Consider the following 25,217-nt stretch of genomic DNA (forward strand, 5'->3'; position numbering starts at 1 on the left):
ATATCATAGTATGGCAGACAACAGAGTAAATCAACTCCTTACATTGCACAGTATAAATATAGATAGGATAAAAAAAAACTAAACAAATACACTGTAGGTGCGGCCTTTTACTGGCAAACATGATAATGATTACTGTACTTGTTTCGGCCTTTAATCATCTCAGGACCCAATGAAAAGTTTCTGCCATCTAATAGGCCTAGAACTTGTTGCAACAACTGCCATTTATGTTAGAATTATTTTAAAATAAAAAAAGTCTATTTTTTTCCCTCCGGAAAAAATACATTAGGTTGGCCTAATTTTTTAAAGGAAAATAGATAAATTCTAGATCCAACCGGGATTGGATAGTGTAAAGTGACTACATTCTTAAGAAAGTGATTTTAAAGTGTAACTTAAAGGCCTGGCTGTTCTACATTAAGTCTACATAGCACCTTTTCTTGTTGACTACCTACTTTAATGCACAACGAGGACACTACGACATCCATACATATCCAATAAGTTATTCGCTAATCATAAAACGACCATAAAAAAGAACATTTCTAATTTGTTGTTTACCGTAAAACATTACTGAAGTTTACAACGTATTGTCTTTAAAAAAGAACCTTGCATTTTAAAATGTTAATTCTTCTTATCATAAAAAGAAATGGTTATATGCCAAAATAATTGATTTCTTGCCAACATGTCAAAACCTTAGGGACATGGGCCATAAATAAATGTTTAAACGATTCTCTACTATAAAATTTGATCAAAATATTAACATACATGACTTCACAGTTTTATTCCTCAGTATGAAAATAAACATAAATTGCTAGTTTCATTGTAAAAATGTAGAATTTACAGAATAGATAAATGCTAGAGCAACACTTAAATACGTCTGAATGAGCCGATAAAAAAAGCAATCCAAAGACTACCGACAATACCACGTTTATATAATTTAACAAAATACAACGTTTTGAAAAATATGGCTTTCATAATCCTACTTCCATACTGGAAACTTGGAAAATAAAAACTTATGTAGGTATATTGAAAAGCTGTGGAGTACTTATACATCAAAGATATGATGCACTTAACCTAGGATCTACTTATCCATTATGAATCCTAAAGGCATCAGACCAATGAATGACTTTACAATTTTTATGAAGCATCATGAGAAATGTATTTACTCAATATGTAAATACAAAATACATCTGCAAGAAAAAAACAATACACAAATCAGGATGTTTCCTTCCAGAGATAGTCTAAACCAGTCATATTTCATCAGATTTTTGTCTGTCAGATCTGGTATAAAGCTTTTTCTACTGTACTTCCAAAAGAAATGGAAATACAATATATTTGTTTAGATATGACTGAAATATAAGTCTGAACAGACACCGTTTCATCTGACAGACAAAAATATAATAGTACTACATAAAGCCCTATCCAGATTATCACATTTCATTTGACGAAAAGACTGTTGTATGCCCATATATAGTCTATATGTGCCTATATATGGTCATGATGTGATGTCATTATGACCATATTTAGGCATTTCACATGTGTTTGTCAAATATAATTGATGTCTGGCCAGAGCTTTACAGTGAACATCAGTGAAACATGTATTTAGTAGAAGGCCCTTTAATTCAGTCAACACTGAAAGGACACACACAAAATTAATTAAATAAATAAATAATTAGGGATTTACAGTGTGGTGTTGCAAAGTATTAATATAATATTGAAACATCTAGAAATACAAAAAGACAATGATACTAAATCTTTAATTACATAAAACATTTAAGAGTGTTTCTCAAAATTGGGAGTGGAGGTGGTTTACATTGGTGGTGGTAATTCTTATTTTGAATGCAACATACATTCTCAATTGTATAGCTGGGTAGTTAAAAAATCAATTCAAAGATATGGAAATACTTATAATAAAGTATTACACACAAAAATCTCCACTTACACAGTTTATATATCTTATTATGTGCTTTTTAGCCCATACAACATTACATACACAAAGCATATGAAATAAATAACATAAAAAACATTTTTTCCCAAAGAGCTAACATTGTTTATATATACAAAACGTTTCGTTTTCTTTTAATGACTAAACCAACATACAGAACACAACACCCTGCACGCATCTACGCTTTCCTTTCTTTTAAATAAGTTAACATTTTCTGAAATAAATATATTACATCTTTTATAACTCTAGGATCTTTTTTCCGTTGAACCGTCTATTAGATTATACTAGATTTTGCAAAGCCCATTTAACAGGTTGTGGTGTTAGTACTAGCAACGATGACCTGTGAACCAAGGTTTTCTATCTTTCCTGTATTTCACGAATTATCAATCATTTGTGAGATCATCAAAAGCAATTTTGAATGCATTCAAAATAGCCGATTATCAAGGACAATTCTGTTTAATAGACCCAATATGATATTAATGAGTTATACAGACTTCAAATGTATGGAGTATAGGGTTTGCTGACAAACAGAATATACGTTCTTTTTAATCACTACAAAATCGGGAGGGGAAGATATTATTTGAGGTATTACACAGAATCGTAATCCAAATGTACCAGATAAACAATTTATTTCTTTGCACTAGGCCATACATTTTAGCCAGTGATTTGTCTGACCATGCTGATACAAGCATTTTAAAGGGAAGCTAAACTCACTAGCATACAGTATAATATCGTGATGCTCTACAAGTGCAACAGTAACACTGTATATATGATATCAGTCTCATACTATACTTTCTAAAGTACATTACAATTAAACTGTTCTGAAAATTAATGAACTTGTCTTGTTTAAAATATCCAGTACAATTTGGTTTTTCGAAGTAACCGACCCATATCCCCACTCCCAAAAAGGGCTTCTTTAATGTTTTGATTGTCAACACATATTGATTATATATATGTTGATTTAATATTGTCTAATACAACTGACTTTGGCGTCCTCCTCAATTCCATTTGACAAAGAGGGATATCCATTCCTAAGAAATCACATGAACAGTACAAGAGAATTTCAACGATATGCTGGAGTTCAGAGTTCAGGTACTTATAACACACACAACATAAAGAAGATGATTGTCCTGCAGATTACTCTAACCTGTACTTATTCTTATCCTAATGACAGTGCCTTCTTATTTTTACAAATTTTGACAGCTATAGATAATCTTAGGTTCAATTATATTATCATTGATTGTCTTTACCTGTGACTGGCTTCAGGCTGAAATAGCTGCATTTAGCAAGATAAATATACATGATGAGTTGTTCTTCGGATTAAATGAAAAGAGTAAATGGAAAAAATTTAACATAAATAAATAAATTTCTTGGAAATAACATTACATTGCAACTATCAACAAAGGTGGGTTTGGAATCCAGCCTTTTTTTCTTCTATATCTATTTTTTTGCTTTATATTTTCCTTATGTATCACTACCACAATTGGTAACACATTTATTTTTTATGTAGACTTCTTGTTATGTGGGTCGCAAAATCATACTTATCACAACAAATTTGACCGCAAATGTTGCATTCGAACGGATGGTTCACTCCGTGGCAACCAAGATGTATACCATACATTACATCATCTGGATAGACAGTGTGACAATGCTTACATCTACGGATATCATCTTGTGTTGCGTTATCCCGCGTCCCTGAGCTAGTGGCCATGTTATACTGTGTCGGCTCTGGCCGAGTTTCGTGCCCTGAATCAAAACTTGATGTACGCGATTTTGAGTCAACGCTTTTCGGTGACGCCTCGTCACCTTGATTGTAGGTGCTAACATTCACTGACGTGTAATGTGGACTCACTGGACTTGCGCTACTCACAAATACACTACGTGGAGAATCCTGCGATGACTTCATAAGTAAGCCTGGCATTTGCATCAGTGGACTAGACGTAGGACTTGAGGCATTATAGCTTGGGCTGACTGTTCGGTTATAACTGGGTGATACACTTTGAGATGGTGATCCGGTAGATATAGTCTCGGAAGCTGCAGGGCTCAAACGCAGAGAACTAACATCAGCAAGTATAACCGGCATTGCAGATTTATGTTCGCTTCGAAATTCTGGCCTTGGGAAGTCCGGTCTTGGAAATCCAAAAACCGGAGAGAAGAATTCTGGTCTGATAGGGAAATGTGGTCCGGGAATCTGGTGATGCGGAAAGACTCTAGGATTATGGAGATGCGACAATGTCGGCGGAAGGCGCTGTGGGCCATCTGGTATCATTGGACGCATAGAAATTGGAATGGGACCCGGGAACGAAACTGCAGTCATTTCGATCCTATCATCTCTTTTCTCATCTTCGATTGAAGACTTCAAGACTTGAGGAATTCGAACGGATGCGGTAATGACATCCTTATGTCGCTGACTTTGCAAATGGATATGATAGCCCTGAGCACTTGTGCTCATGAAACCACAAGCGTGACACGTATATGGACTTCCGTTTGATACAGGAGTTGTAGGCATGACATGTTTAGCCTTTTTATGGCTGTCCATTGCAGTGAAAGAAGGAAATGTCATCCCACAGATGTCGCAGCGGTGCGTCCTCTGATGCGACTTCATGTGCATTATCATGCGTTTCTGACTTTGGTACGAGTTTCCGCAGATCACACACTTGAATTGGTAATTAGTAGCTTTACCGGGTGCATGACGTGTGCGAAGATGAAGCTGGAGATGATCCTTGCGCGAGGATCTGTACTCGCACAAAGGACATTTAAATGGCCGGTGACCGCTATGAAGATTCATGTGCCTTCGTAGGCTTTGTTTTTTCGAGAACTTTCGATTGCATACAATGCAGATGAAATCACGATCAGGGGCATGTTCTTCACTATGATGAAAATACTCTTGTTCATTTTCAGTTCTGAAATTGCACTGGCTGCATTGGAATATGCCATGGTGTATGGGATCTTCCATGACGTCCTCTCGTCTACGAACAGTATAGTCTACTGCTTCCACCGCAGCCTCCGGACTTGAGCTGTTTTTATCAAGAGCTGAGTTCGTTCCATTCTGTAGAGTGCTGTGACCTAAAAAGAACAAATAAAATATTATATGATCACTAATTATACTTTCTTGGCATTTTCACATGAACAAATGTTCTAAGAAACTTAAAGCAATAATAAGTAGTGTTGTCAATTAATTTTTAATATTTGAATTTACCATAGATTGCAATTTAATAAAATAAAAAATTAATTCCAGGTGCTTTTAACTATAATGGAATCAAAAATGAATTTTTGGCGATCAAAATCACAAGAGTTTATGACTAACACACAATGAGAAAGCATAATTCCCTGCAACAAAATTCAAATTATAAATCATGAAACATATTTCTTCAATTAAAACCCAACTTGTAGCTACTCAAACGTGAGAATTGCTCAAGCAATAATAAAAACATGACTCTTTGCCCATACCTATTATCTAATGTTGCGAAAAAAATTCCCTACATAGCAACCCAATGTAATCGATTAATCAAAAATTGAAATAAATGAAGGGAAAAATGACCAACTGACCACTGTGGACAACAGATGTTTATCAATCATTATAATTATAAGGGATATTCATGATATATGCCGAATTCGGAGTTTTAAACTGGAAATTTTATATATGCCTGAAATTTGAGTTCATTCAGTGACCTACATTCTATGACAAAACCTCAAAAGACCTCTAGTGGATTATGGAGCCTTTTGAGTGACAATTGTGCAGAAAATTTGTTCAGCCTTCGTCAATGGCGCAGCATTAGCAGTTAATCTAACTAGTTTGTAGGAGGCCACAAAAATTTTTGTTTTTTTTATATTTTAGAGAGCAGGATGTACCGACCTTTAAAACCACCAAAACCTGTCTCTTGGTGCTGCGCAAGTGATAGCCAAGTATGTGGATGTTTAGCGTACTTACGCTACATTTGCGGAGAGGAAACCTCTTGTGGCATTAAGGTTTACAAGGCTAAACCGATGGCTTAATTACTCATTAGCATGAAATGATGCAAACAAAGGCATGGACACAATACAATAAACATGACGGACGAGATTTTCACTCGTATTTTACGGTCCTTTGAGCCGACTGATGGTTAGCTAGGCTACGGGATTAAGGGAACTTTGTGACATTGTGTCAACTCTCCTTTTAAGGGCCTACAAAGCTGCCGACACATTTCAATATCTCTGGCAACATCCACGATTGCCATAAAGTAGGAAAAAAATTATATACATCAAAATTGACAGGAAATTTATCAAGAATATTGGATTTGAAATGGATCACACGATTTCAGATTAAAAAATAGCATTGCAATAGAAACTTGTCTGTTTATTTGTGATTATCAATTTTTGAGTCAAATTTTGTGAAATGAAATTATTGATAGAAGATTTATGATTTGAAAGCTTAAAATCATGCGTTGTCATGCTACTAATATAGGATTACATGAAATATACAACAATTGTGATTATTTAAATCTGCCATTAGGACTACTTTGCTTGCATTTATAACTGCTTTCATTATAACATATCTACAGAAATTAGAAATATTAATAATACAAAACATATTATTAAACAACATAACAGTAATAAATATACAAAACATTAACAAAAAATTTGTAGTTGATTGGCCTGGTCTCCAAATCATACAGTAAATATCAATAACAATATTATTACTATTTAAATAAAAATTCTATAAATAGATAATTATTAATACTGTACAAAATGGTAATACTCTCTCTAGTAATAAGATTTAATTTAATAATATTAATATTTTGTTTTTTATATACAAGAATATGTCAACTGTACACTTTTATCCGATTTTCACTTGTCTAGCAATTTATTTTAACTTTTGCCAAGTTTTCTGTCAGTTAGCTTATACAATAGAAATCATTTTCAGAAAATAATACAAAACAAGTTTACTTGTGTACATGTAACCTAAATGTTAATTATATCAAAAATACACATTCGTTAATAATAATAATAATAATCTTTATTATTAAAATATTAATATTAAATTAAATCTTATTGTTATATCTCTAATATATTATATCTCGAAAAGATTTAATAGAAGTCAGATTATATGTAATCATAGTTTACTATAAACCATATTTATTTATTGTCCAGTTTCAACTAGCCAATAATTCTAGAATTTCAATGGAACTATTATTAGTATGTAGTATACCTGTGGTAAGTAGTATCGTGCCAATGGTCACGAGATGAATGGTTATTTATTAGAGACGATATAAATTTACAATGGGATAGTACAGTACCTGTACAAATATAAAGTCTATGACTTTAAAGTAATACTGTACATTACAGCAAGATAAACGGATGATTGTGAATCAACGTAAATAAAATATATAAAAACAGATATACCAGTACTGGTAAGAGTTAAGGGTCGAGGTACAGTAAGTGCTAGGGGTAGAAGTAAGGTCTTTATTAATCGATCTATATTGTTAATATTGTCTATCAGTTTTTAAGAATTTCATAGGACTTATAATTTTCACAAGAGATGTTAGTTTTAGTTTGATTGTGTGTTTATCAGTTTGGATATAATATTATTTAGTTTTTTTTAAACAATATGTATATTTGTACTTTGACCCATATTCCCATTTATTGGAGATCATATTCTTTATTAACTGCATATCTATTTATGGTAAACAAAAACAAAAAAACAATTCAATATTTAGCTTAACAAAAATAGATTTAAAAAACCCATACAAACTAAACAAAATATCAATATAAACAATTACAAAAATATATATTAATATCATTATATTTCTGGATACAACATTATTATTTTATTCATAAAATGTAAACCAATGCGTTAAAATATATTAGTTTTTACAGCGTATAACAAAATCATCCAATTTCTAACTTAAAAAAAGTAAAAATAAATAAATTTATTATTTGTACTCGAATGTTGTACAATAACTATCTAATTACTCATTTCCACAAAAATTTCAATTCTGATGAAAGCAGGCCTAAATTTGACTCGAGTCTGTCTTTCGAAGCAAACTATAAAATAAATCTTAGAAACAGGTTTGCTTTGATTTTTATCGCTGCGAATACTCAACAAAGTACACGTAACATTTGAAAGTCAACGTTTTCTCTCCAGTTCAATGTACTTGCCGCAGCCTATTAGGACAGTTGTGAATTCTATCTAATCACTATAGATGACGAATTATGCAAGCTCCTAGAAAAACCTAGGCAGATGGTTAGAGCCTATATGCGTGTGGAGCGTCTAGTACACTGCACAGGAAGCCTATTGTTGCCCTAGTGGAGAAGGCCATATGTCAGGGTGTTTTTTGCCAATCTCAATAAAGCAAGATTGTTCAGAGGCTCATTAGCTTCACACTTTCAGGAAATCTTTTGTGTATAGATGAAAAGGCCTGAAGGTATAAACGAGGCTCCATCAAACTCCCGCTATAAGATATATGCTAAATACGTCACATGGGCATTGCAGCAAAATTCAGATTACTAATGTTAATTAGGGCTGGAGTACAACCCAAATAATATGCTCGTTCATCATGCCGAAATACCGAGGGCAAAGATTCGTGCAAAAAAAAGCTGTCAGTATAGAGTATTTAATTGGTCTTTGAACTATACTTTATAAATATCATCTTTTTCTTCGCCGAGAAAATAATCATAAGAGGTAAAAACGACAGAGATTAATAGATTCATACAAATTGAGTGTAATATTAAGGCTAAGGCTATCTGACCTATTTCTCCTTCGTGTCGTCAATCTGTATTAAATTTTTAATTATGTTTCTCTCAATATTTTCTTCCCTGATCTTTGCACTTTTCTATTATTCATCTTCTTTGGCAAGACATGATGGGGTTGTGTCTATAATGTATCTAGTAAGATGAGCAGAATTGTAAGGATTCTTTAACATTGTGTGGTAGAAAAAGGAGATTTTTTAACGATATCATCAAGATCAGTTCCTTCTTTGTATAAGTCATTATCACAATAAAAAATCTAAGAAAAGAAGAAGCCTAAAAACCAGGGATCCACTAATTATTCTTAAATAAAACAAAAAGACAGTAACTCCACTGATTTTTTGTTTTGTTTTTTTGGGTGGGGTTCTTTTTAAGAAGCTTAAATATTTAATAAAAATATTAAATTTCTAATTTAAATGAATTTACAATTTACAATTTTTTCTACTTGAAAAATTCTTACATTAATAATCAGCTTTTTAAAAAATCTTATTTATTTAAAACTTACTTACCCAGGACACATTTCCAGGCAGATGTTAATACCTGTTTTTAACAACGGTCCTACACAATAATTACAATGAAAATAAAGTACAAAGAGATTGTCCACATATAAAATACAATTAAGGTGATACAAAAACATATTGAAGATTTAAAGGTTATTATATGCAAAGAATAAAAGAAATGGTATTAATTATGTGTCTGGTAATAGGGCAATATTTTCTTCTTTTAATTTTCAAAAGCAAAAAAGAACTTTAAAATACAAGGTATGCAATTCCAAAATACTGAATTTTGATGATCAATTTTATTAGCTTCAAAGAAATGAAAGGATTTTGGTACCACATGAGTATGAGTAACCTCATCACCTTCTCCAATAAATAAATATTGATTATACGATGAAAACTAGAGGTGAACATGTATAAGGTTACTAAACAGGTGCTTCAAAAATATCTAATACCTATTTTTAATAAAAATATACCATTTTTAACGTTAAGTGTCGGCAACCGAAAGTAATTGAAATCAGTTGACCTGAATTATCCCATATCATGTCATTTTTCCCCGCACATAGAGACAATTGTATACATTTTTATACTGATTGATTGATTGACCATTCTATGATTGTAAGTTTTGTCGTATTGTTTTACGCTACACGTAACTCAAAGAACACCCCTGAGGTGATACGGATATCTATCTCAAGCTTACTATCGCAGCCTTGATTGCTAAACACCTATTTCACGATACTGTAATATTTAGCATTTGCGCAACATCTAATCCTGCACTTTCTGATGGAACTTTCAGTGTGGGTATTCGAACGAGTAAGGTGAACATTTAATCGCAATGCACTGATGTTGAAACGAGGACATTAACGGTGGTTCACGGCATATGCTAGCTAAATAATCAACACACTGTCACACGTAATAACAAATAACAGACAAGAATCAAGGTACAAAACAAAATCATTCCCAAATAATACATATAATTCAATGAACTGTTATCGCACTAAATAATAACAATGTGCTCAGAAAAAATAATTGTGGGATATTTTTATAATCTCAATTATTGAATCAACTTTATTATGTATAAATGAATAAACGCATCCGGGGAAAAAACAAAACTAATTAAATTTTTAACCCACCTTAACCCGAAGATTGTCTGAAGGAAGTTTATTTAACAGAAATATTTATTACTCATCAAGTGGGATTTTATTTTGTGATCAATTACGGTATTTTCTAAGAATTTTTGCCACACAGCTTTTATATCCTTTTGAATTTATTCAATAACCGCAACTTTGATAAGAGCTACCTCAACTTGTGGTTTTTAATAGCAAACACAAAACCAAAAACAATGTGCTTAAAACAGCAAACAAGTACCCAATGTTATGTCTGCTCTGCATGTAATAAATACATGAAATTAATATAATATTAAATGATATCATTGATTCCGTTAATAATTATCTAAATCAAAAATTATAAAACAATAGTTAATTTCAAAATAGGAAAAAAGTATTGCTTTTCTATATTATAAACATTTTGTCTGAATAATGAATAGACTTATTTCATCAGTTATATCAACATTTATTTAACTAATTGTTTTGCATAATATTTCTTTAGTTTTATATTGTTTGTTTTTATTTTTAAACCAAAGGCAAAATACAAAAACGACTAGATTCATAATTACCCAATTAATCCAAAACAGATGGATTAGTTTCCATTGGGGTCCAGGCATAAAAGCAATAATCAATAAAAAATAGAGTATTTGTTTATTATTATGAAGGCATAATAATACAGTCTATTAGCTAATATTTAAAAAAAAAAGCGAAAGCATTCTCATCGCATCAAAAGCTTTAAGTACTGGAATGTTAGTAAACCATAATAATTTATAAATTTATATTTTTAAAAATATTTCTTCGGTTTTTAATTGTCTATATTAAACTTATAATTTACTGGAAAAAAATATTGACGTGTTAAGTCAAATTATTTTCTTGCACACAAGATCACTAACAAGGTGTTACCCTCTGTCATATGCAATCAAAGATATAAACTAGTTTTATAATCAGAAGACATGAAACTGAAGAGTGGAAAGAAAATAAAAGCAAATGAATTATTTCCTATGTTTTATTCCCTAAGGTTCAATTCAACTTCTCATTTTCCCTACTATTTTGGAGGTGGAGAATTTCCCCCCAACAGAACACTAAAACAACATAATGTCACTTGAGGGACATCAAAAGAAATTTCCTGAGATGATTGGTAAAAAGAAAATAATAGAAAAGGAATTGAAATGTGTTTTTATTTTCAGAAGATGGAATAGTAAAAATAGGAATTGAGTATAAAAAGAATGTTGTAGAAAATTACTTATTAAGGATGTTACAAAACAGGTGTTGGAATATGTTCTAGGGAATTTAAACAGGACATAAAATTGGTTTTCCCCTCTATTAAAAAAAAAAATCAAAAACACCATTGCATGATGGTTTTACATAATTTCCTGAAGAATTTCCTTTCAACATTCATTTTTTATGTTGGTATAATGAAAGAACAAAAGATTGCTAGAAAATAAAGGAGAAAAATTCGAAAATGATAAAATCAGGAAATTATATTGCTATATTCACAGAATTTGTTAAATATTAATATAGTACAGGTCAAAAGAAATGAGATTTTTTCCTAAACGAGGCCGATTCCATACATACTGTAGCATGAATCCACACGATGAACTGTAGTTTATGCAAATTAGGTTATTTGCTAATGAGTTCAGTGTCCAAATATATATGTTAATGAGTAGGTTCTGATAACCAGGTTGTAACTTTGGATCATACAATATGGTTACGCATGAACGAGCACATCTAGGCTAAGACCATCAAAAAACCAGCCACTGGCCTTTTAAGGTCACTGGTCCCTTTCACTCATCCATAAACAATCGCCTTCAACCATGTGTTCAGCTCAGAATAATATTGTATAAGGTATTGCAAAAAAAGGGTATAGTGTATGTAGTACCATATGGTTCAGACAAGCCCGACTTAAAATTAGATGTCCTTTAGATAAACACTTTCACAGCAATGCCACAAATTTATTTAAATATTCAAATGCCTCATATTTGATTTGGTGATGAATGAAATGCTTCCCACCTATTTACACAGATATTACCATATTATCAGCTTATGAACAAATTGGCAAATGGAAGTGGGGAGGGGGGGCATAGAGAGAATTAAGATGGATTTTGATGGCATATTATATAGCGTATCCCATTCGGGATTCCTGTATATACTTGCGCAACCTCTCAAATGTAATAAATTATTGCTAGAATGGTGACGGTTCAAATGTTGGCATCATTCAGTTTGTATTCGATCTAAAATAATATTAGTGAATGCAGTTCAATTCAATTATCTTAGGATGAATTACAATTTTTTTCGCGTTCCATTTTCAAGATTCGTCTCTAGAGCATTTATTAAATATTATGTTTTGGGTTAATGGTATTCATTTTGTGTCAACATTTCAAGAATAATATCACTGAAGATAAAAAAACAACGATAAAACAACAATCTTCCATGGATAAACAAAGAAACATAAAACTACACATTCGGTTTTCTGCAACAAAAAGTATTTTTTTAGAAGAATAAACAAGACAATTATATGTGAAAACCAAACAAAAATTAGAGGAAGAATAAACAAATTCTACTGTATATGTAGAAAATTACATGTAAAATATTAATGTTAGTTGATAAAATAAAAAAGCTTGAAAAAAAAAAAAATTGACACTAACAAGGCCTGGCCTGGTAAATTTGATTTACACTTCAAATTATAAATATTTCTACATCCATATTTCATGAGTAAAAATACCCCATTACCCAGCAGGGAATTTCCTTCATTAATAAATTACATTTGAACCCTACATGATCATCCCAAATTTCTGTGAATCATACAGCATAACCTCTAACCTAATTACTGATCCATTAGACAATACATAACAAGAGTGTCACCAGCTTTCGCCATGGAAACACCGACAGAATCATAACTGTTTTAGTCTTTTGTTCCCAGCGCTAATATGAAATTGTCTGACCTCGATGTTTTAAGCTGACATCAAGGATATTTATAAATTCTGCACACCCGTAACTGAGAGATTGAATATTATTATTTAATGTACTTAAAAAAAACATTAGATCAGTGTTTTAATATAGTAAAAGCAATTACACTTTTAATGAAATTATTATAACTACATTTTCCCATTGAACTTTCATTTTAACTTTTGAAATTTTTAAAACTGGATGGTAAGAGGAATACTTAAATGATACGATTCTGTTAACATCGCATGCCTTCAAATCGTGCATTTACTTGGAATAAACTTTTATGTTATGCATTTAAATTTTAAGATTACATACTGATGAACTTAATTTTTATTCAGAAAAAGGTCATTTAAAAAACCAAAACAAAACACTTTTTTTGTTCGCACTTTTGAAAAGAAGGATGAGGTTTTACCCTTGACAAAATTGTTTTATTAAGTTAATAATAATAATAGATGGATTTATATAGCGCAAATAAACAAGGTCTCTATGCCCTCGACAATAGGTAAAAAGACAACAACAAAATAGCTAAATAAAAGCAAGGGAAAAAACAAATAACATCCATCTAGAACCCAAACCAAAGTATGAGGTTACACCATACCGATAAGATCTTTTGTTGCCATGGTAATCCATCATTAGTGGTAAAAAGATTACAAACAAAAGTTTCAACCCATATTGGAATTGGTAAAACACTTGAAATCAAACTTTTATAGAAAGAAATTACAGGTAACGCAAAAAAAAACAAAAACAATAAATAGACTTACAGAAATCCGATGGGGCATCCGTGGCATCAGGGGTTGGAGGCTGCCGGCGACTTATACATTTATGTACCATTGCTGGTGATAGAGTAGGTACTTTTGGTGTTTACAACTGAACCGTTTGATATCCAACTTACTATTAAGCACTTATAACCACAAGCAGTTAATTTCATACTCGCCACAATGGGTTTTGTCAATTGCTAAGAAAAAAAAGTGGGCGGCGACTTTGGGAAGCACTTTTTGTTATGTTTTTTTTCCCAGCCCATGTGATCGCATGCCTTCTAGATTTCAACAATCAGGGTTTTCTACTGTGTGGTAGTTCATTGACCAATCAGAGGGTTTGATGCATTACAGGAATAATGAGTACAAATTAGACAGCTCGGAGGGGGAAGAGTTTTCCTACAAATAATTACTATAACAGCAAATCTAATGTTTAGTTTTATTTTTATCTATATTCATATTTTTTATGAATAACTGCTTTCCTTAAAATATTCCAATTACTTGTAGTTTAGCTACATACAATATATTACACATATATCATGTATAAATATTGTATTATGTGTATACTTTTACTAATCTTATATATTATTACTGTACTCTATGTCTTTTTATACTTTTCAAAATTGTCAGTGGAAACTAATTTTTGATTTTTTGGACAATAAATTATCATTATCTTGTATAAAAAAAGTTTTATATTATTATACTTAAATCCTCTATAAAGTATCATGCAGTAGTTCCAGTTTTATTTGTTTTTTATTGTGTTCTTTGTTTTTTTTTTTCAAAAAAATACTTCAAAGAAAACTGTAATTTTATTTTTTTTGTCTGGGAACACAAACTACCCGCACATATAAAATTTATATTAATTTGAACTCTCATCTAATTCATTATTTCTAAGAATTGTCTTGCCTAGTTAAAGCAGATGCTTTTGTTTGATGAGGGTTCGGAAAGTGCATCTTAAGAATGAACAAACGATTCTAATTTATGTATGGAGGTGGCTGCGTGCGATTACAGAAGGCTTAAACATAGGCAGTATTAATATGAGAGCCTTGGGCAGTGAAACCTTTACCTTAATGATATATTATAATATCCTATTTAAAAAAAAATATTATGCAGTAATAAATAAATAATAATTTTACTTTATCATAAGTGACTATAATGTTGTATGTACCTCCGTAATTGTTGATTTAAAACTGATGATTTATAAACTGGAAATAACAATTGAGTTTGTTCAAATGTCCTAGGATAAATTCTAAAGTAATTCTCATCAGACACTGACAGGACAATTTCTAGTGCGCTTGAATGTAAATGTTCTTTGAATAAAGAACATAATCCAAACTAACTTTATCTTTTTTCAATAATAAATATAATTTATGCTTTATTTCTTTTATTTATTAATCATTATTCATGCATTTATTCAAATACTTTTTAATCTCAATTCCATGCAAAGGCACTGAATTTAATTAAGGTCCAAATTAAAATACAAATTATTAAAGTAAAAAAGTAAATATATTGAAAATTTAAAAAAGTAAATTTGTGAATACTGTAAATATTAGTCAAAAAATATTAAACAGTATAAAAAAATACACTGTAAATTTTTAAAATATCTTGGTTAAAATTTTCTTAGAGATATGATCTTCAAACATAGAAACAATACATAAAATCATTCCATACAATGTTGTCCTGTGTTCAAAAAATACCAACAACAGAATATTTTTCAAAAGTATTTGAAGTCACACATTTTGTAAGTCACATATTTGATTGAGCAAATACTGTGTCTGAAACACAACACTAGCAGCACACTTGGCACCGTACATCAACAGCCCCATCTGGAGGAAATTTGTGCAGTTAATAAAACTACAATTAAGAACAACCAACATTTTCATAGGGGTGCATGCATCAATCTACCCTCTTTGAAATGTCCACTAGAGAAATCACTGTACCACTCCCACCGGTATTTACTTAAAAAATAAATTTGGAAACTGGGACTAAACTAAAAAATTTCATCCTTTCTAATCTCAAATTTAATTCTGACATTTTTGGTTCAAAATATTAGATGATTAGAATGGTCATTGATAGTCTTAATTTGATTCCATGAGCATGTTCCTAGAGGGAAAGTTATATTCCCAAACCCCCAACATTCCCTCCCCCTATCAGTAGGCATAACTGACCCTGAAGACAATATGTATTAATGGGAATCATCTACATTTGTTGAATCAACAGGTGTACAGTATGCGAATCAGTACAATTTATTGTTTCAAAAATAAAGCTTTACTGTACATAATCAAAATTATATTCCTACAGAAAATAAGAGTAGTCCTGTTCCGAAAGTGAAAAAAAAATATTGTAAACTGATTATAAATTGACAAATCTATCACAGATCTGAAATCTTCTGTAGTGCTTTTCTTGAAACGTTCTAATACACATTTTCTATTGTTGCCATTAAATAAAAAAACCTGCCAAAACAGAGTACGGCGTTTATGGGAAAAACATTTTCCCATAAACTTCGTACCCCGTATTGAGGTTGCACCGCATTGTACAGACATTTTGGGTTAAAAAAATATATATAATCATCAATTTTGATCTGGAAAAAATAGAAAGATATCAGTCTAGTACCGAATGATAATATGATTATCAGCAATACAAAATCATTTCTTCTTTGACAGAGAAAAGCACTGTTCACCAATAGAAGCAGAATTTTTGAAAATTGCCAAACTATTCTATTACATTTGATGACGAAAATTACCGAAGAATATTACTGGGGTGTGAAGCATACAAAAGGAAACATATCCTTATAACAATGTTGCGTAGTCCTGTGTTTGTTTTTATGAAAGAAAGCACTTTATGATCAAAAGCCGATTCGCTGGTAAGGGTATCAACTGGTGGGACTTTAGAAGCCCAAAGGCAACTTTTTGTTTTTTTCCTCTGCAATGCAAGTACCGATTCCAGCTTATATCTTACTACATGTACAATAATAAATATACTAATAATTGTCCTTGTTAACAACCTCCTTTGATCTGACCGTTTCTAGGTCACGCCAAGGTTTCCATGTAAAAATTATCAGCAAGATTTACTCAGCACTGCATACACCTGTAATCCAAAACCCATTAGGTTTTCATCATGTTTTTCAAGATATTGGACTAACTGTTTGGCATTTTCCTTCTGGTAAAAATCAATACAGTCAACAGATGAGTGAAATGTTTTTGCAACTTTAATAAACAGCTCTGTTTTTCTACTTTAAAATTAGGAATTCTTTCAAAAACCATAAAACAAATTATTTGCTATACATGTAGGCCTAATATAGAGCAACCAAGCAAAATGTGACACATGGCCACACTCCTACTTAAAATTCAACACCTTTTAAAAAATTATGAAACTTTCACAGACAATTAACAATAATATTTAATAGAAAGGCACTACACTTTCTTTTTGATAAGAACCAGCAAATTTTTCCCAGGCTCAGTATTCTTATTTTTTTGCCAATTTCAGGCTCATTATTTTATACACTTTTCAAAGAGAGATTATTGTTGCACAGCAGTATCTGTATAACATAGTCACACCTACTGAACATCGGTACAGATAAGATTGTTGGTTTTTTCTATTTTAAAAAAGACAAAAACCTCATTTGATATTTTACCAAAGCCTCAATTTTTTCTTATCTATTAAGTAATTTCAGTCTCGGTGTTCTTATAAAATGTGTTCATATAAAAAAAGTGTATCTTATATAATAAAAAAAAAAGAAGGAAAATAGCTAAAAAGGTAAAACTCATAAAATATAATACACTTTTTAGGCCTCCTATCATGAGAATGCAATTTTTTAGATATTTAAAACTATATTTTAGTTTGTACAGTGACTTGCAGGACATTATAAACAGATTTCAAAGTTATAACAATGCAAATGTACATATCAGGGTATAGGTATTATGTAAAAAAAAAATGATTTATAGTTGAGAATTTACTAACACAACTGTAAATACTTTGTAAGGAAGCAAGTTAATATAAATATTTATTCTATTATAGATATCTAATATCATGCAAGCAAGGAGTGGCCACATACCCAGTCAACTTCCTGGTATAGTAAAGTGCATCATAGAAATGATCACCATAATTAAAACATGTTTTTCCTAGACATGCTAAAATAATCTCCATGGAAAAAGTCAAGGGTAGGTATTGTATCTATTATTCAAAATATATTTCTTCATTTGTTTAATAAAAATGACCCAGATCTCACGCTCTAACCCCATTAGACCCTCAATTTCCTATCAAAATATGTCAAATGAAAACTTAAAAACAATATATAAAATCAAATAATGAAACTAGTAATTTACCTTTGAACATATCAATTAAGTCTGGATCCTTTCCTTCTGTCCCTCCTGTAACTTCTTCCTCATCTTCCATAATCGTCTCCTTCGACATATTGTAGTCCTCAATCTCTTCCTTCATAATTTCGTCTGTTGCTTCACGTTTTATCTGAATATCTGCTGATGTCATGATCGGCTAATAAAAAAGCTGAGAAGTAAGCGTACCTCTGTAAAAAACGGAAAAACATAACAATGAAACTTTGTCAGCTTAAATTTTCAAAAAATTATCTCATAAAATGAAATGTATGTATATTATTTTTCTAATTCTTAACAGATGAGATCAAATGGCAAATGTTTGTTCAAACAAATCTATGTTCAATGACTGATAGAATTTGGAAGATGCTCCAGAAATTCTGAGAATACACGGAGCAGACAAAATTGCTGGCTTTACTTAACCAAGCAAACTTGGTGTTCAAACTTACAGTTTTTACAAATTTGGAATTTGCATTTAAATAGTAATTAGCATGTATTATTATGAAAGATAACTACAATAAACAGTAAATTAATTTACTTATGGGATAATTTAACATACATTTTTCTTTCCTCATTTGTAGATATATTAATATACAATATGTAATAAAATGGCATTCATAGATTAAAACATTTTATAGCACTAAAAACCCATTCTTAAAATCCTGGTTAACACATTTAATGCAATGAGCCACAAAATACCCTTTGAATACTTTGAATAAAAAATACAATTTTATACATTAGAAAATCTCATAATATTTGTCATTATTTAAAATGATTATCAACAAATTAATGGTAAACAAAGAAACAGATTTTAACAAAATACTGTAGTGTCTTAAAAATTATACTTCACAAAACTGATTATAAAATTATTTGTCCTTATTTGAAATAACTTCTCAACAAATAGTAAACAAATAGACCTATTTAAACAATGAAAAAAACCCACAAATATACTGTTTTAAATCTCATGTATTGTTATAATGCATCAATATTTAATTATAACAGGAAAAACATCAGGAGTTTATAAACACAAGTGCATATAAATTATCCAAGGATAAATCACACAAATAACAAATGCTTTTAAAATCTTACTATACAAAAAAACTTAGCACTAATCCACCTTAAGCACAACCCATTGAGCTCAATTCAGAATAAAGACTAAAAAATTTCCTTACATGCGACAAAAGCAACACCATCGTTAATGAAGAAATTTTCACCAGATGTGCATGTCATGACAGACGTGGTGTTTAGCAGAACTAGGCTATACTGTAGTAGACCCGACCGACCGGTGGCACAAAGCCTAATACATCTTTTAGCAGAAGAGGGTCTAATCCCTCAATTAATATAGCTCTGTACATAACTAGGTTAAGACACCAACCTACATAGCAACGTTTAATATGGGTTCAGCCAGTACAACCTGCAATTCCATAATAATTTCTCAACAAATATACAAATTTTGCATAGCATTCGTATTTTCAAAACTAGGGCAGCCATGTTATTTTATTTATTCTTAATATTATATTCTTATTACTTGTTATTATCTTTAATTAATAAACACCAAGATATCATTCAAATAACACTACAATATAAACCAACAATACATAATACACAGAAACTTACATAATCTTTAAAAATTGTACAATTTTACTAACATGAGTTCTTGTATATTTTGACAAGTATACTCACTTTGTTTCCTTTTGTTTATTTGTTTTCTACAGTATATTGGATAAGCTTAAATTTAATATTTTGACAAGAACATTTGTTTACATGTATTTGTGTTGTAAATGAGTATTGTTTGTCTCTAACAAGCATGACGCATTTTAGTATATAGAATGGTTAGCAAGTGATTGTTGTGTTGTGTTGTGTGTGAGTGTACTGTACTATGCCATACCCATTGTACTGTAGGAAAAGTAGGTCTGGATATTTCATTGAATCATGGTTAAATATTATGAGAGCCTAAAATTAATTAAAATAAAAGTGGGAATGATGTTCTCATTATTGTCTGATCTGATATTTAAAGGTAATTTTCCTTCTCATAGATTTTTCTTCCAATAGAAACTTTAATTTATTATAACCTATTATTTTTTAATGGGATGACTAGAAAGATTAAGCCTCGCTCACAACCAAATCATTGTTCATCTTTTGACATCAATTCCTACACCCATACTGTATATTATGTGTTCCTTCCTCTTAGACTGACAATATTATTATTAATCATGAGCAAAGTTCAATCAATTAATATCGGTTGTAGCTGACCGATTCATCAACAAATGAATGAGATGAAATGCTATTTTAGTTGAATCCCAGCAGAATGGTGAAAGCGGTATTGGTAATGCCTTCATATTAATCAACTACAGGTCTACAATTGAGGCTTATTTGGGTATCCAAGGTTCTTAGGTAATAGCAAAGAGTACAGAATTGCTAGAGGTCCGACTGCCCTGATTTTGTACGCACGCAATGAAATGTTAAAAAAAGGTCTACCACAAGATAGGGGGCACCCTATTTATGAACCTTTTACCTTTTACCTTTTACGAGCCTTTTATGTTCTTTTGAAGGACACCATCTAGTTATGGTAGTACTTTTTTTGGAATACAGTAGGACTGCGTTCCAACGAAACCTCATGAGTAGGACCACTTGCAGTTATAAACTCTTTGGTAATAACATATCATAGATGCTTAATATATGAAGTTATACTACCACCTAAAAATTATGTAAAAAACATTAACTCTAAAACAAAAAAACATTGTTTTATTAATTTTTTCAAAAAAGTCACAGATCAATATGAATATTTTTCAATCCGATGTTTTACTAAAGAAATCATTTTCTGCCAAAATGTATAGTATTCATTAAATGTATGTAAACCGGTGACACATTTTTTTTCGTACATTAACATTCAGCTGGAATTTAATATCTTATTGAAATATACAAATTAGGTGATTTTTTTAAAACTAAAAACATTTATAGGTCCTATAATGATCATCGGTAGATTTACAATTATTTGGTAGTTTATCTTAGGCCTTGTCCAAATTATCAAATTTTATTTATTTATTTTTTAAATTTATTTATTTATTTATTTTTTAAATTTATTTATTAATTATTATTTTTTTAAATTTTATATATATATATATATATATATATATATATATATATATAGGCACATCAATGACTATATATGGGCATACCAGTTTTTTGTCACAGAAAATTTGATAATAATGTAAAGAGCTAGGTTATAATTATTCAATTGAAAATTACAAAAAAATATTTACTTATAAATTACCAAATACTTTAATATTTACATAGATTTGACTGGTACACTTAGCTAATAACTAATAATTTCATAGTAAATAGACTGTAAACATTGCAAACTGGACTATATCAGACTTTGAAAGTTGGCAAATTATGTTTTTCAAGGATTTTCCCTAGATTTTAACAACAGACATGTTGTACTGTATTATCTTCACAGATTGGGCAATCACATTTAAAATATTACATGTATGAAGACATCGGTTAGACCCATTATCACCGCTGCATGCTACACGCATCAAACGATGCAGTTAGTGAACTAGGTAAAATGGCAATTGCCTCTCATCTCCATAGGTACCCTGAGTTCCCTGCTGTATTAATAGGATCAGAACTGAATTATAGCCTAATGCATATGCTGGACTTCTTGAAAATTGATAGGCTCACCGAGAACTTGAGAGGGAAATCGAAAAGCGATGAATTTCGGTTGCTTTTAACGATGTAACAAGTAGAAAAAACAAAGACAAAGGAATAGAATACATGCCTAGAGTCAAATGTGCGTTGCTATTAGAACTCTGTACATTTGAATAATTTTACTGCAGAACTTAACCTCGTCATTTTTTTATCCATGTGGAATACTAATTCAATAAAGGATAAATGTGGAATAGAACTTTGTGGTTAATAATACTTATCTTCATAATCCCAATGTTCCTTCCTTCAAATTTTACAGAAACATTTCCACTCGAGGCTTCATATTCATAACAAATACTTTATAGAGCATTTATTTATTGAAGACCGATCATTTCTTCTGTTGGTTTATTACACCACTACATTATTCCACTTTGTTATTATTTATCCTCTTATTTAAGCATTTTCCAGCAGGTTACATTTCTCTAGATAGCTTAGTATTATCCTATCCCTTTGTTGGATAACAATGAAATAAAAGGATATGTTAATTTCATATACTAATTAGATATACCAAAATCTGTCACTGACGACCACGGTTTTTCACAAAAAGTGGCGACTAATGAAACAGTAACATTAATTACTTTATATTTCATTTCATTAACTATCATTAAATATAACATCGTCATTATTTAAAAATTTTTTTTTTAAATTTCTGTTGGTAATATCTGCCTGATTACATGATAATAATAATTTATGAGTCTTTGTTTTATTAGTGTAAATCTAGCACACAAGGGAAGTTCCAAGTCCAATTGAATCGAGCTACACCCTAATAGCAAATCTTAATCAAACAAATGAGTCAGGAGAATCCAATTAGTGCTGCAGAACCCAAACCCTGAATTTGCATTGTTAACGTACAAACCAAAGGTGGTTGGACTAATAACAATATTTTGCAAATGCACAAAACACAACGATGATCATTCCATATTCTTTTAAATAACTATCTACATCTGCTTTTATTTAGAGTTTATTTCTTTAAATTATAAACATTTTATTTTTAAAATGAGTTATTTTAACATACTAATTACAATATTACAAAAAGTGTATTTTTCGTATAATTGTTAATTGTTTTTAATTTTATTATTTTACAAACTGCCTTACTTGGATAATGAAAGCAAACAAGTTTAGGTCTTGTTAGTAATCTCTGTTAGTAAACAGAGATTAGTTTTTTCTTCTTCTTTTGTCTCCAAAATTATTTACTTTAAATCACCTTAAAGAAAGATTAATTTCATGATTATTATTGTTATAATTATTAGTATCAATATTAATTATGAATCAAAATCTGACAATGGTTTTGTTTTGTTATATTGTTTATTGTTATATAAATTTCTTATTTCAACAGGGTGGCTCATTTTATAAAACGTACTGATCATTGGTGCATTTCTAAACATAGAGCAGTGGCACATTGGTTGGAGTTCAAGCTTTTAATCCTGAGGTCAGGGTTTAAAACCCTTGCTGTGCATTTCGCTTTTGTATTTTGGACAGGCATTTTACCTATGGTTGCCTTTCTCTACACAGAAGTATTACTGGGTACCTCAGCTGGTAGCAATGGGTATCTTAGCTGGTAGCAATGGGTATCTTAGCTGGTAGCAATGGGTATCTTAGCTGGTAGCAATGGGTATCTCAGCTGGTACCGGTAGGATGATGTGGCATTGAATATTATTATTGGTTGTAATATTACATGTCTTACAATATAATTACCTGTAGGTGTTCTCCCCAGGAAAGAAGGGGATGTTGCACTTTGTGTCGGTTTCTAATTATGAATCAAGTGACCAGTAATATTAACAACATTGCCTTGTGTCTTATACAGCACTCTGGCGCTGTTCAGATATTAAGTGTCTACAAAATATACTAAATCATTTTTTTTTAGTATCCTGGGGTTTTTTCAGTTATTCTAAAACAAAATGAATTAAATTTATTTCCTAAAGTGGTATGATGTGTTCAAATGTAAACAATGAGTGCATTTTAAAAAGAACTCCTCATCAAGATTGATTATTCTTTGTGGATATTGTTAATTTAATTGCATTTCTACTTTATTGATTTTTTACCATGTTGCAAGGAGAGCCACTTAATACATTTTGGCAGTATTGTATTTGTGTTTTGTTACTAGAAATAAATTTGAATTGAATTTAAACACATAATTTGTTCTTGGGCTCAAGGATAGCAGTGAGGCCATTAATAGATTACAGTACCTAATCAAATACCAAATGAAATGTTTATTAAAACTTAGGAAAATCAAGGCCAGTTTATTCAAGATTTTACCAACATGATAACACATACTGGGCACAGGTGGAATGAAGCAATGGAAGAAAAAAATATTTCTAAATTCAATATTCCACAAAAATGTATTCAAATTTTCTAAAAAGTGGTAAAACAGGGGAAACGTTACCCTGTGCTCACCACAAATTTTTGATACTCAATAAAAATAACTTAAAAAAGAAGAAATTAATGTAAGGTTAATACAATTCTACAAAACACAGATTTAATTAAACTAGTATTAATTTTTTCAAACAATATTCCATACACATCAATTAATTTTCAATTATAATATATAACTAATACACTTATTGTGTAATAAAAAATTGTATTTTATATATACTGTAGTTGCAGTTTAAAGGTCATTTCTGTAGAAACAGAAATATCTGCTGGTGGCCTACTAAAAATCAGGTAAGCCTTACTATACGATATTAAACATTAATTAATTTTAGAAATTATTCATGTATTATTTCTATTTTATGAGAAACTGTTGTACAATGGAACCTATTATTCCACAGGAGTCTGCATACATTTGCAGTCCTGTGCTCATCATAACAATTAATAAAGGCAAGCAATACAACAGACCTAGATGTTAAACCTGTACAGTTACAATGTAAACACACACATATAAACAAACTGACTAATCCATGTGTAAAATCTAAATATTTATTTTATAAATTCATAGACAGATTTCGACATGGTTATGAATGATTAATTACAGTGAATAAGGAAACCCTGATTTATATTATAATCAACAATTCAAGTAATAACAAGTAAAACATTTCGTTGAAGGGCTAGGCTTGATATGATTATAACATCTTGTTCGTATTGTGAACTGTTGTTTTTATTTATCCACTTGTTTATATATATATACATATATATATATATATATATATATATATATAGATATATATTATTATTATTTATCAACTTGTTTATATACATATATATACATTATA

The 25,217-nt window shown here is 30.6% G+C and overlaps 1 protein-coding gene across 5 annotated transcripts in view; it reads right to left on the reverse strand.

Annotated features, from left to right (window-relative positions):
* Positions 1 to 1,020: 1,020 nt before the first annotated feature.
* LOC117125494 (zinc finger protein Pegasus-like) overlaps positions 1,021 to 25,217 on the reverse strand; it is a 39,470-nt gene continuing 15,273 nt past the window's right edge. For 4 of the 5 annotated variants that reach the window (XM_033271994.1, XM_033271992.1, XM_033271993.1 and 1 more), the window contains exons 2-3: positions 18,295 to 18,494; positions 1,021 to 5,005 (exon numbers count right to left, since the gene is read on the reverse strand). In XM_033271994.1, the coding sequence (XP_033127885.1) occupies positions 3,435 to 5,005; positions 18,295 to 18,457 (1,734 nt within the window). In that variant the 5' untranslated portion in view covers positions 18,458 to 18,494 and the 3' untranslated portion in view covers positions 1,021 to 3,434. Of the gene's footprint in view, positions 5,006 to 13,975; positions 14,109 to 18,294; positions 18,495 to 25,217 lie in introns of those variants that run through there. The other variant, XM_033271995.1, reaches the window with a different exon arrangement.

Source organism: Anneissia japonica, unplaced genomic scaffold, assembly GCF_011630105.1.
Source record: "Anneissia japonica isolate Jap-2015-1 unplaced genomic scaffold, ASM1163010v1 scaffold7731_len1735946_cov199, whole genome shotgun sequence".
Lineage (NCBI taxonomy): Eukaryota > Metazoa > Echinodermata > Crinoidea > Comatulida > Comatulidae > Anneissia > Anneissia japonica.